Genomic DNA, 14,828 nt, shown 5'->3' with positions numbered 1-14,828 from the left:
GGAAATGATACTAGAGAACTCCTCTGTAGCTACACATATTCCCAGGTTTTAGTAATAAAGTCGGACCCAGGCCAATTCAAAGAAATAAAATCTAAAGGAAAAATGGCCATGACTTCATTTCAAAGCTTCAAGATTATTGTCTTCTGAAACACTGAATAGGAAGTCAGCCAAAGAAAACATGTAACACGCTGTTACTACAGGTCCCCAACCCCCGTGCAATCACTAGGTGAAATGTAAAACAAAGACGATAGGGTGTGATTAACTGGGATCACTGAAAATTGATTTTCACAAGCTCTGAAGTACTGAGATTAATTCCCAACAAAAGACTACCAATAACCAAACAGGTATTTGTTACACAATAGCTATGTATTGGAGGTGGGGTTTTTTTCCCTTTTTTTTTGTTCGTTTTTGTGAGCCAACTTTAAAGGCTTCATCATTACGATGCTGGAGAATACATGACATTTCCCCATGAAACTAAGATGTAATGAACAGGTATCATAAAATTATGGATAGCAGTATCTTGCACAAATATTTTACCATCAATGGCGAAAAACAACTTATCACTCACAGACTAAAAATCCACTGTTATATTTTAATCCACTTTTAAAAAAAGCTGTTTTCCATCCATCTAAAAATGGCCTTGATGGCATTTTTCTCCACATCACCCTATCTCAGTATTTCCAGATCTTTCAGGACCTTGAGGGGAAAAGTGTGGTAAATAAGACATTTAATAGTTTCTGCAAAGAACCATACACAAACATTTCTATACTTATGGAGGAAAGTATAAGAGCACCTCAGAGCTTAGGGGGTATACCGGTATATTAAAACACTTCTTTCCAATTATGGCAAAGCCTGCAAACACATCATGTGGAGTCCCCTGGAGGGCTGGGAAGAGTGCTGGGCCTCACCCTCAGCTTTTGATTCAGTCGATCTGGTCGGCAAGAGAATGTGTGGGTGCTGTTGGTCTCAGGGTCCTAGCATGCCTGCTCTAAGCGTCTCCTTCTCTTCCCCTCGCCTTCTCACTCTGCATCTTGCCAATATTCCTTTCCTTGGTGAACATCTTCAGGATCTGCCCCACTCTTCAAATACTGTGCTTGAAAAACTTATTCCCCACATTTGGCAATTTTACCTAGTGCAGTGGCAGGAAAATGTTTTCTTTGGGCCATTAAGTTTCTTTTGCTGAGCTTCTTACAAACTTTATAATTCACACTCTTCAGCCAAGATTACTCAATATCCTGTTTCTTTTCAACGTTGCTATTTGTAGGCATTTGATGTTCATCTGTTTTGTGACCTTAACGTAGATGAAGGCGTCACTGGACCACTTGTGTTCAGTGCTAACAGCAGAACCCACCAATTTCCTCACCTTCTCCCTCTGTGCCAGTTTTCTAATGGGGTAGAAACCCAACCTGAATGCTGTCACTGTCGGTCACGCCATTAACTGTCATGACTAGAGTGGGAGATCAGGAGATAAGGAAATACTGACAACTAGAACAGGCATTAACCAATGAAGCTGCTGACAGTAAGAGCAACCTGCTTCCACAACCCCTCCCACCATCATACGAACCATGATACAGTCTATCAGCTATGCCCCAACCAGAAGGTAGACACAGCTGCCAGACAAAGTCACTCTGCTCTCATCCCAGCTCAAGGTAAGGTTCACCAAATATACAGAATGCTGAATACGGATTCTAACACTGAGATTTTTACCTACCCAGATCCCCAGGAAACAAAAGCTTGTGGCTCAGAATCATGTAGTAAAGTCAAAATAAAGCAAAGACTTGACATGAATCGTGCATCACCAGGAGCCTTTGCCTTGAGCCAAAGTGGGGAACCCATCACACCAGCCACGACAGTGCTCACCTGGCTTCCTCGCTCAACACTGACCTGTTCGACTCTAGACGACTTCTGTGATAACTCTGCTCCTGTACTTGGGAGCATCAAAACTTGCTGTACTGTGGTCTAGACTGCACTTCTGGTTCCAAAATGCAGTGATATCTCAGATTCATCCATTTGGGATTCAGAAATAGTTTAATTACCTGTCCGAGGTGTTGAGCTTCACTTAGCAAAGGATGCCATAAGCATCACAGATTAAGAATCTTTATTTCAGCTTTTGGTCATTTTGTTGCCAAAATGGCCTTTTTTGCAGCCTGTTTGTACAGCCCAGCACAACAATGTCACCTGCAATTTCCAATTATGCTTGATTTCTATAGAATTCAAGAACACACCACTCAACAAAGATCATACTCTGCTCCTCCAAATTTGGCACCAAAAAACACCAACTAATTTCTTCTGAATAGTTCTTACCAAAATGCAACAAAAGTTCTGATGCAAATGAAGTCGTTCCCTTTAAAACACTGAATTTGAAATATAATCTCAATTTTTCTTGAACCTGTAAGCAGAATTATCCTTTATGAAAGATGCTCATGCAAGTAGATAATGTCTTGACTTTCGTCCACTGTGAAAAATACCCAAGACTAGGATCTAGACAGGCAGACTACATAGCATGCTGGGATAAATCAGAATCCTGAAATAAGGAAGAACTGCGGAACTCTGCTTCAGTTATTACTTTTGAGCAGATCATACGTATGTGGGCTCAAAAATTATCCTCAAAGGAAGTCAAGCTGTCGGGTTTTCTTCCAACAGATTACAAAACTTGATTTTGAAATTATTTTTCTGTTGAAAGGTAACAGATTTTTCTTAACTTGTAACATTACACACTTTGCTGTATAAAAAGGAAATTTAAAGCTTAAGATTCAAAATACACTTGATTCTAAGGTTAGTTCTCTGGAATGGACTCATACAAAAAACAAGCAGAGTAAGTCAGTGAGTCTTCTATAAGCATGCTCATGCGGCAGCTTTAAAGAAGGAGCACAGTTTATAACCCTGTGTTGGAAATGTACTCGTGTGCTTAATGGCTATTCTCTTAGGCAATTAATTTTCTTTCCTGCTTATTACAGGTAGATATGGCATTTTGGGGTTTCCCTGGCAGCTCAGCTGGTAAAGAATCTGCCTGCAATGCAGGAGACCCCCGGTTCAGTTCCTGAGTCGGGAAGATCCCCTGGAGAAGGGATAGGCTACCCACTCTAGTATTCATGGGCTTCCGTGGTGGCTCAGACAGTAAAGAATCTGGCCGCAATGTGGGAGACCTGGGCTCGATCCCTGGGTTAGGAAGATCCCCTGGAGGAAGGCATGGCAACCCACTCCAGTATTCCTGCCTGGAGTATCCCCATGGACAGAGGAGCCTGGGGGGCTACAGCCCATGGGGCTGCACAGAGTCAGACACGACTGAGCGACTAAGCACAGCACAGCATGGCATTCTGGGTGCTCCCTGCTCAAAGTATTCAAAATATGCAGGGAAGACTGATCAAGAAAGAGGATATACAGCTTGTCTGGCATACTGTTTAAAAAATATGACCCTCAGAGTGACTCAGTTCTATCAATGAAAAACAAAAGATTACAACCCAGGACTAAGAAAGTCTGAAAAGTCTGGGATTTTAGTCTTGGCTTGATTATGTGATTTGGGGTAAGTCACAAAGTTCTGTGACTATTCTTAACCCTATAAAATAGTAGTAATCACCTACCTTTTCATCACAGAGATTTTAAAATGTAAGTAAAGCTGTTCATAAAAATTACTTTTAATCACAGGTAAAAAGGAGAATTATTAGGTTATGTGTCATGAAGAAAAAGATGCTACCCAAACTACAGAGGTCTCAACAGGCCGTTGTCACAAGACTGATCTGTGCATGAGCCATGGAGCTTACTGCAGAGAAAATAAAAGCATTATGTTCGTGGATTTCTCCCCCAAATCCAACAAATTCTGTTAGAGATGTGTGCCTCAGGACACTCCTGGGACTAAGTAAGGATGCACATGACAACAGAAAGCTGCCTTCATCGCTGAAAACAAGAGTAGAGCCACTCTGCAGCCAACAGACCATGCTCCCTACACCGGTGCGGGTGCAGCCCGTGCGCCGAGGAAGGCCACGCGCCGCTACAGGAGCGCCCGGGTGGCTCCCGGGGAAGCTGGGCTGGCTTGAGCACTACTCCTCACTCCGTAACCTCCACCTGCCCCTTGCTCCGCCACATCCCTTGTTACGGACGACGGCCAGGTTCTCAGTCTTCGACAAAGTGCTACGGAAAGTTAGCTTCCGGTCCCCCTTGCCCACCGGATTCACACCAACCTCACTGACGTGGACCACTGACGAGGATGACAGTTTTCAAAGGACTACAATGGAGCGGCCCACCGTCACGTCCTGTGGGAGAAAAGAGGCACGGCTGCGCTTCCGTCCCGCCAGTGCCAGCGTGCGAGGTGCTCCAGAGCGTCACCAGAGCAGCGGGCACTTGAGAACGGCTCCGGTGTATTTCAGAGGAAAAGCACTCAATTTGTACCAAAAAAGAGCCCTTCTGCCAACCAGGTCCCGGGATGACAGATACTCTTGACGCTACTTTTTTAGAAAGGGTGGCTTTTCTCCAATAGCTGTAGGCAGTCACGTATTCCTCATTTTGACAAAGGATCATCCAACTTCAGGCATGGCTGTATATATAACTCCACAGGCAGCTAAGCCGTCATAAACACGCCAAGTATAAAGCCATGTCGAAAAGGCATTTTTCCTCCCCAAAGTATGGCCCCAAGAAGCCATTATTATAATAGAGTATGAATTTCTGCTACAGGTTATTGACCTATAATACTAACAGTAAAAGTCTCATTTAGTACATAAAGGCTTACACTGTGACATGAAGTATTTAGACACAATTCACTGACTATTTTAAATTTGTTGTATACCTAAAGGACCTTCTTCATTATACCAATCTGTGTGTATATATATAGATCCTCTTTTGGTAGAACACAGACTTTGGAGATGAGGCAACATACAATGCAGCTGCTGGCGATTCCAACAGGCCATCTAGAAAAACAGAGTAAGTTCCCAAGGCCCATGCTGCTGGTGTCTCTTCTGAGGCGTCAAATTAAGAACGTTCTGGATTTATCTTATTGGCACTCTGCTTGAATCAAGACCAGGCTCAAAGGCAAGCCTTATCTCCTGCAAGTTAATTCCACACACAGGTCTTAACTCTGTGTTTGGAACTGACTGCAAATTTAGAACTTCCTCAAATGGTATTAAAAGCACTACACAAAAAATACACAAAAGCAGTTACTGGTTTTTCAAGAAAAACAAGACATATCTGCAAACATCAGCGGCTCTGTGAACAGAGCTGTGGGTAACTGTCGGGACAACAATAGCAATTTAACACATACAGCATCGGACGGCCTTTTTTAAAAAACTGTGGTCTCGATACTTTATAATAATAATAAAAAAGAAAGGTTTGCACAACATGATTTTCTAAGAGAAAGAGTTCACTTCTTTGTGTGAAGAGGAGTCAGTCCTGATGGCGAAAGGACTGGGAATGTCAATTAAGATATGCAAGACAATATAATACAGTCTAATATTTGTTTCAACAACATCCAGTCAGCTCCTGGTAGGTGAAATACTGCGGTCTAGCTGTATCCAGGGCTCTTTTCCTGTGGCATTTTAAAAAACGTAGCTGCAGCTGAGTCAGTGGCTTTCTCTGCGGCAGAGGTCCTGACCAGCCACTCAGAGTCTGGAGGTTTGGGTGCCTGTGACGCTGGTGTGGCTGACTCCACTGCATCCATGTGAACTGGGGTAAGGGCGTTACCATTAAAGTAAAGAGGAAAAAAGTCAGAGAGAGACAAATTAGAATGAGAGACATGTCAACACAAAACTTTCTTAGTCCTTATATTTTATGTCCTATTAAGCCAAGCAGCTACATAGTTACATAGGGTTTCTTTTTTTTTTTTTAACCAAAAACTAAAGGCAAGATTTAAGTATGATAAGTATTTCTCCACATCAGAAAATAGGTTTAACTGAATAAATGAATAAATTCAGGAGTACAAATTCTTTTTTTTTTTTTTTTCCAAGGAGTACAAATTCTTACTGTACTAATAACCACTTATGAAGCATTTACGTGCCAGGAACTGTACTATATAAACACTGCATACTTAACCATCTTATTTCTTTTTTTTTTTTTTGAAGTGAACATAGGTTTAATATTTAGCAGATGCACAATAATCAAGAAATTATTATTTTTATATAGTTATTCTTCTGACCTTTTGCAAAGTTCATTAATTAACCCAATGTTACATACAATCTTATTTCTTAATGCAAACGCTTAGAAATAGGTATTGCCATCTCCATTTTTTGGGGGTCAGAAAACTGAGGCATAGAGGAAGCAGATAATTCGTTCAGAGACATGGCTGTTTAAGCAGCAAGACTCAAACTCATATACTAGACTCCAAGCCCTCTGCTCTCTCTCTAATGTTTCATGCCTCCAATATTACAGTGTCACCAAGAAACACTGAACAGTAAGGCAAATGGTAGAAAAATTACACAGCCGGGCCATCTGTTTTTCAGCAAGGACATTAAGACATTCTGGACAGGATAACCACTGCTTGTGCAGGGCTGTCGTATTCCTTTTAGGACACCTACCCTTCTGGACCCTATCCCTGAATGCTCAAAGCATTCCCAGTCACTGTGATAATCCAACACTGCTCCCTCATTTGCAAATGCCCCCTGAGCAGAGTAGCACAAACCACCATCACTCTACTGAAAACAAATATACACTAAAATAACGCAAAACATTAAAATTTTTCATTTTTATCCTGTCACAATAATTCTACTCCCAGGAATATAATCTAGGAAAGTAATTTTCAAATTATGGGTCACAAAACCAATGTAGTAGGTCGTGACAAATACTTTTTTTTTTTCCTTAATGAAAAAGAACAGAAAATATCAGAGGGCACCCAAAGGTTTATTTCAGATTTTACAGGTACACCCAATATATATTCAAACATGAATTTCTTCCTGTGAGTTATCAGGAAAAAAATCGAAAGCTATTACTCTATGGCACATATAGAAGTTTTTTAGAGGGCAGTAGTTTTCAAACAGTTCAGAACCTCAACCCCAGCAGCAAGAAATACATATGACATCATCACCCAAATCTCTCTTTTTCATACACAAGTATGCATGCTCATTCATTCTTATATAAGTGAAAATAAATTTCATAAAAACTGTACCTACCATTACCACAAGGTCATCAACCATGGGGAAAAAACTTATCTGAGAAAAACTTTTTGTGTTGGCTACATATATATATATTTTTATTATGGCAAAATACACATAAAATGTACCATTCTAATAATTTCTAAACATACTCCTCAGAAGCATTCAGTACATCCACACTGTTGCACAACCATCACCACCACCATGTCCAGAACTTTTTCTTCATCCCAAATGGAAATTCTCAACTCATTAAACAATAACTCCCCATTCTCCTCCTCCCCCAGCCCTTGGCAACCACCGTTTTACTTTCTGTTTCTATGAATTTGATTTGTTTAGGTACCTCTTATAAGTGGAATCAAATAACATTCATCCTTTTGTGTCTGGCTTATCTTCCTTAACACACTGCCTTCATTCATATTATAATGTGTCATAATTTCATTCTGATAATGAAAGTTTTCAGGTTGAATAATAACTTATTGAATGTATAGATCACATCTTGTTTATCCATTCATCCAGTGATGAACATTTGGGTTGTTTCTACTTTTGGACTACTGTGAATAATGTTGCTATGAACACAGGTGTACATACACCTATTTAAATCCTTGCTTTCAATTCTTTTGGGTGATATATACCCAGAAACAGAACTGCTGGATCACAGGGTAGTTTTAGGTCTAAATTTTTGAGGAAACCACCGGATCTTTAGAGCGGCTACACTATTTTATAATCCCACCAGCAATACACAAGGTTTCCAATTTTTCCACATTCTTCAGACAACGTATGTTGTTTTTTGTTTTTGTTTGCTTGTTTTGATACAGCCATCATAAGAACTGAGAAATGGCCAAGAAAAACTTCTGCATATGTTCTTCCACAGAATGGTGCAACACTTTCCCCAGTAGCATAAACCAGCGTAAGAATATGATGGAAATGTTTATCAAGAATGATTAACTGTAATATATTCATCATGCTCAGAAATGGAATACTATACATATGGCAATAATGAATGGATTCTGGTAGGATAAAATGTGAATGAATCAAGAACTAGGTGAAACTTGTAACTTATAAAATATGACATTCCATTTACAGAAGCTTCAAAAAATGTAAAACTAGACAATATAATGCTTAGAGATACATGTGTCTGTCAAAACTATTTGAAAACAACAAAGAATGACAAATAATTAACCAAAAATATATACTAGGATAATATATTCCCACTCTCCTTCAGAGAGTGGGAAGAAAATTTTTAAAAAGACATTCTTTTTTTTTCCCCTAAGGGAATCTTTTTTTGTTTAAATATTTATTTATTTGACTGCGCCAGGTCTTAGTTATGGTACTCGGGATCTTGGGTCTTTGTTGCCGCATGTGAACTCTTGCAGTTGCAGCTAAGAGATCCGGTTTCCTGACCAAGGACTGAATCCGGGCGGAGTCTCAGCTGTGGACCACCAGAAAAGCCCTGATGCTCTTTTTTGTAAAGTAGGTGGTGGGTACATGGATACTTGTATTGTTTTTCTTTACACCATGTATATATTCTATAAACGTTCTTTTGCGGCCATTCAATATTTATTTTCAAAAACATTTTTAACTTTAAAAAACATTTAAACCTAATTAAAAGGCATAGTGGGCAATAAGAATCTGCCCTATGACTCCTGAGACAAGGGCCAACCTAAAATGGAACTACTGAATCCAATCACAGGGTTAGAATAATATTGATAATAACTGTTTTAAAGATTCTATTCACTTAATTCATACATTAAATATCTAAGGAGATTGTTCTATGTGTGGAGTACTGTTTTTTAGATGCTGGGGGTACAGCAGTGAGTAAGACACGTAAAACATCCTGCCCTGGTGAATGCACTGTTAGCATGGCTGGCCTGGTATCTGAAATCTTATACAACTAATTAACAGGTTAACTGTTGGGTACCCTTTCAAGGACACATATCCTATCCCAAGAAGGTCAAAAAAGGCTCTTGGAAGGGCCAATATAGTTAAGGTTTTTGGGACTTCCCTGGCAGCCCAGTGGTTAGGACTCTGTACTTCCAGTGCAGGGAACACAGTTGGAAAATTCAGATCCCCACGCCCCCACCCCGCCCCAACGCACACAAAAAAGTCAGAACTCTCAACAGAACATCTTGTCATCCCAATTCTCCATCACTTAAGGCTATGCGTTTACCTTTTGAAAAAATTGGAATTTGCACACCCAAAGCTCTGATTTGCCACCCTAATGAAGAAAACCATCACAAGATAAAGAAGTCTTGTTTTCATCTGAGTTCCTTATCCTTCATTTAACTACTTAGTCTCGCAAATTTTCAAGAAAATTACCCTTTTTTCTTTTCCAGTTGCATTCTTTAAGAACACACACAATGGCTGGTTGACTTCAGCATGGGACAGACGGTGCTGGGCATTCCCTGTTCTGGTGTATCAACCTTAAAGGCAGGTTAACACACTCACTCACTAGGGTCCAGGGTGGATCTCTGTGCACTAAGCACAAGCATGTTTCAAAGCCACAGAGGGAAGAGGAGTGGAGATGGATCTACCCAACGACCCCACGACAAGGTCCTTCTCCCTGGTCTTTCTTAACATTAATACAAAAAGACAGGAAGGCACATTTTTCCTTTTTGTTCTTCACCTTTCTAGTCTTATTAATATCTTTAAATCCAGTCAATTTCAACTCAAAACTTTCCACTAATGGGGGAGGGGGAAAGGGAAAAGATTTGTGGCTGCATGTTTAAGAAAGAAGCTGAATTCATCACGGTGACAGGGGAGAGTGTTGGCAGAGATCTGAGCTATTTATTCTTTTAGGAAAATCCTATAAAGAATGACACAAGGAAGCCTCTATCTGCAGTCTTGTTCATCACACTGGTGAAGAGTCCGATAACAGATGTATGCAGGAGCGTGATTTAGTGCCAGGAGCTGGCCCCTGATGTGTATTAATACAGCGGCAAAGCGGAACGCACCTCTCTTCATCACTCATTTCTATAAAAGAGGTGGAATCCGAGATGGCCCGATGTTAGGCAGAGCAAGCCCATTTGTTCTACTGACTGATGGCGCGGGCTTGGGCTATGTCCTTCACCTCCATGGGGCACTCAGGTTGTGGATAGGGAAAAAAAAAGAAAATGTTCAGTGAAGCAGGCCTTAGTCAACAAGTGAGAGGAGTTGGGCTCAGCAGGGGAAATGTTTAAGGCTCAAGTCTTCTTAATACCTCCCAGTACACTTCCTGATTTGAATATGGAGTAAGGATTGTGAACTCTTCTCAACAGTTCTGCTATTATCAGCAATTAAAAGCTAAAATCATGAGCTAGATATCAAGGGGGAAAAAGAACAAAAAGATGAAAAGGGGAGACTGTGTTTCACTGCTTCTATTAATTTCACAGACTGGATGAAGACCTGGGTTTTGACATGGAGTCATGGTTTGGAAGCAATCCTGTCATATACAAGACCAAACACCTGCCGTGTTTAAGAGGGCAGCTTGAGAGTCATAGGGAAACTGGACTGATTCTTGGTCTACAATTTATCAACCATGTAACCTTCGTGACTATTTTAACCTCTCTAAGCCTCAATTTTCCTGTGTGTAAACTGGGAATTAAAACCAGCATCTCCCTTGTTAAGTTGTTGCAAAGATTCAGTGAAATAATTCAGACAAAATGTTCAGTTCATGGCATGGCCATGTGAAAACTCACTTAAAAAAAAAAGTTTCCTACAACCATCAGAACTGTGATTGAGACTGTTCATTATGAACCACTATCAAGTAGCCATACAAACAGAAGCTTACACAGGTCAATTTCAGAGTATGCTGAAACTTACTAATAAGTTAGAGAGATAAGAGTTCCTATCTGTCTGAGGTCTACTCTTTTACTCAGGTATCAAGTGCTCTGATCTACTGGGCTGGACAAAAAGTTCGCTCGGGTTTTCCCTTAAGCTCTAATGGAAAAATCTGAATGAACTTTTTGGCCAACCCAGTATCTATTTTCTGAAGAGAATAAAATAATTTATGATATACTCAATTCCCTCAGAGTGAATTCACCATCAGTAAGAAAATAACCATAAGTACTTCTGATAGGTCCTACAAGCAGATATGGTCTTTTTAACCAGACTGTTGCTGCTGCTGCTGCTGCTAAGTCACGTCAGTCATGTCCAACTCTGTGCGACCCCATAGACGGCAGCCCACCAGGCTCCCCCGTCCCTGGGATTCTCCAGGCAAGAACACTGGAGTGGATTGCCATTTCCTTCTTCAATGTATGAAAGTGAAAAGTGAAAGTGAAGTCGCTTAGTCGTGTCCGACTCGTAGCGACCCCATGAAGTGCAGCCCACCAGGCTCCTCTGTTCATGGGATTTTCCAGGCAAGAGTACTGGAGTGGGTTGCCATTGCCTGCTCCGTTTAACCAGAGTAATTTATCCTAAAATGTATTGCAATATATAAAGTATTTCCCATGATTACCAATTACATTTAATTATCTTAACTCCAAAGAAAAATATCTACAGACATCCAATATTCTTGATGATATAAATGTATAATCATCCCCCTTTTTTCATCTAAGGCTAACATACATACAGAGCACCTAAATCAATGAATCTTTATATGTGCATATACTCATGTAATCCCCACCTAGTTCATGATATAAAGCATTTCCAGCATCGCAGAAAATTTCATGTCATCCTCTGGTCCCTACCCTACACTGAACGTAACTACTATTTTGGTTTCTATAACTAATTTTGCCCAGAAAATGTTTAAGTCTTAACTTGAAAACTTAATTAGAAATTTCATGAATAGAAAAATATTAGCACTCTACTAGACATTAAAACAGTGATAATGTATTGTACTGTACACCAAACATGAAAGGAAATAAACCCAGGTGGCTCCTTTACTACTGACTAAACTGCCACCCTACCAGGGTTTTCATTACCACACATCTAACCTCCTGTCTGTGCTGCAGCAGAAGTGCAGATGACTCCAGATTGCTGATGGTGAAATATAGGGATTCACACTCAAGAAAGCATGACAGTGAAAAAGCACAGACTTTTGGGTCAGAGAGACTTTAAGCAAATTACTTTTCACATTCTCAGTTTTCCCATATAAAATAGGAATAAAATGACCTACTTTCTCATAAAGGTGAGATGAAAAGGTGTATAAAACATATAATTTAGTGCCTGACACACAGCAGGTGGTCAACAAAGGATAACTACATATATAATTACCGGCATTTGGGCTGGACAGAGACGCTGTGGCCACAGGTTTCCGTTTCCTCTTGATGTCACGTGAACATGGGGGCCCCAGGTGTATGTTTGCCTGTCTGCAGATACGAGGAAGAAAAAACACTGCTTTAACTGTGTAATTCTTATTGTAAGACATTATGTTCCGCCCAGATGAAACTCCTCACCCATTACGGACATATACTAACAAAATGGGCACCACCCTTTGCCATCAAGTGTCAGTACAAGATTATTCAGAATTAATCCCAACTTATTCTTTACACACAATATATACCCATTTTCAACTTATTACCTGAATTCAGAACAGACATTCAAGATTAATTTCAATAAATATGTGCTTCATTACATGCTGGTTTTGTACAATTATTTTTCATAAAAACCACAATTGTTCTAAACTTGTTAATGAAATACTTACTCCCAAGTGGTAATATATTGAAAAGTTTAATGCTGCATGAACACAGACATTTGCATAGAATTTTAATGGCAGGTTTAACACTTCCATCATATACATATGGATTTTTAAGTGACTGTATCACAAAATAAGTTTAGTTTCTGTGATTTTTAAAAATATTAATTTATGTGCTAACAATAGGTTCCCTGAAATAAATATTCAGCTTATTTAAAAAAGAAAAGAGTAAGAATTTCAAAGCTAGAAAAGCAAAAGATTCTCTGAAAGGCAGTGGACTTAACACTGAAATTGCTGGCAGGCTATTTTATTTAATTTTTATTTTATATTGAAGTATAGTTGATTTAATATCTATCAAGATGGTGCCCACCAGAGCAAGACCCAGTTTTACCCACAGCCAGTCACCAGGAAGCTTCTACAAGCCTCTTATCCTCATCCATCAGAGGGCATACAGAATGAAAATCACAATCACAGAAAACTAATTAAACTGATCACATGGATCACAACCTTGTCTAACTCAATGAAATTATGAGCCATGCTGTGTAGGGCCACCCAAGACAGACGGGTCATGGTGGAGAGTTCTGACAAAACATGGTCCACTGGAGAAGGGAATGGCAAACCATTTCAGCATTCTTGCCTTGAGAACCCCATGAACAGAATGAAAAGGCAAAAAGATGACACTTAAAGATGAACTCCCCAGGTTGGTAGATGCTCAATATGCTACTGGAGTAGAGTGGAGAAATAGCTCCAGAAGGAATGAAGAGGCTGAGCCAAAGCAAAAACAATGCCCAGCTGTGGATATGTATGGTGCTGAAAGTAAAGTTCCATGCTATAAAGAGCAATACTGCATAGGAACCTGGAATGTTAGGCCCATGCATCAAGGTAAATTGGAAGTGGTCAAACAGGAGATGGCAAGAGTGAACATGAACATTTTAGGAATCAGTGAACTAAAATGAACCAGAATGGGCAAATTTAATTCAAATGACTATTGTATCTACTATTGTGGACAAGAATCCCTTAGGAAAAATGGAGTAGCCCTCACAGTCAACAAAAGAATCCAAAATGCAGTACCTGGATGCAATCTCAAAAACGACAGAATGGTCTCTATTCATTTTCAAGGCAAACCATTCAATATCACAGTAATCCAAGTCTATGTCCCAACCACTAATGTCAAAGAAGCTGAAGCTGAACAGTTCTATGAAGATCTACAAGACTTTCTAGAACTAACACCAAAATAGATGTCCTTTTTCATCATGCAAAAGTAGGAAGTCAAGAGATACCTGGAGTATCAGGCAAGTTTGGTCTTGGAGTATAAAATGAAGCAGGGCAAAGGCTAATAGAGTTTTGCCAAGAGAACACACTGGTCATAGCAAACACCCTCTTCCAACAACACAAGAGAAGACTCTACACATGGACATCACAAGATGGTCAACACCGAAATTAGATTGATTATATTTTTTGCAGCTAAAGATGGAGAAGCTCTATACAGTCAGCAAAAACAAGACTGGGAACTGACTGTGGCTCAGATCATGAACTCCTTATTGCAAAATTCAGACTTAAATTGAAGAAAGTAGGGAAAACCACTAGGCCACTAAGGTATGACCTAAATCAAATCCCTTACGATTACACAGTAGAAGTGACTAATAGATTCAGGGATTAGCTCTGACAGAGTGCCTGAAGAACTATGGACAGAGGTTCATGACATTGTACAGGAGGTGGTGATCAAAACCATCCCCAAGAAAAAGAAATGCAAACAGGCAAATGACTGTCTGAGGAGGCCTTACAATTAGCTGAGAAAAGAAGAGAAGCAAAAGGCATAGGAGAAAAGGAAAGGTATACCCATCTGAATGCAGAGTTCCAAAGAACAGCAAGGAGAGATAAGAAAGACTTCCTCAGTGATCAATGCAAAGAAATACAGGAAAACAATACAATGGGAAAGACTAGAGATCTCTTCAAGAATATTAGACATACTAAGGGAATATTTCATGCAAAGATGGGCACAATAAAGGACAGAAATGGAATGGACCTAACAGAAGCAGAAGATATTAAAAAGAGGTCGCAGTAATACACAGAACAACTATACAAAAAAGATCTTCACGACCCAGATAACCACGATGGTGTGATCCCTCACATAGAGCCAGACA

General features: G+C 39.9%; 1 protein-coding gene across 5 annotated transcripts in view; it reads right to left on the bottom strand.

Annotated features, from left to right (window-relative positions):
- Nucleotides 1-578: 578 nt before the first annotated feature.
- The window catches only part of GPATCH2L (G-patch domain containing 2 like), a 60,477-nt gene continuing 46,227 nt past the window's right edge, over nucleotides 579-14,828 (bottom strand). For 4 of the 5 annotated variants that reach the window (XM_043472612.1, XM_043472613.1, XM_043472611.1 and 1 more), the window contains 2 exons: nucleotides 12,264-12,358; nucleotides 579-5,652 (listed from right to left, as the gene is read on the bottom strand). In XM_043472612.1, coding sequence (XP_043328547.1) covers nucleotides 5,492-5,652; nucleotides 12,264-12,358 — 256 coding nt within the window. In that variant the 3' untranslated portion in view covers nucleotides 579-5,491. Of the gene's footprint in view, nucleotides 5,653-12,263; nucleotides 12,359-14,828 lie in introns of those variants that run through there. The other variant, XR_006270135.1, reaches the window with a different exon arrangement.

This window comes from Cervus canadensis, chromosome 6, assembly GCF_019320065.1.
Source record: "Cervus canadensis isolate Bull #8, Minnesota chromosome 6, ASM1932006v1, whole genome shotgun sequence".
Classification (NCBI taxonomy): Eukaryota; Metazoa; Chordata; class Mammalia; order Artiodactyla; family Cervidae; genus Cervus; species Cervus canadensis.
Note: the sequence above shows the minus strand (reverse complement) of the source record. Positions and strands in the feature narration are given on the sequence as shown.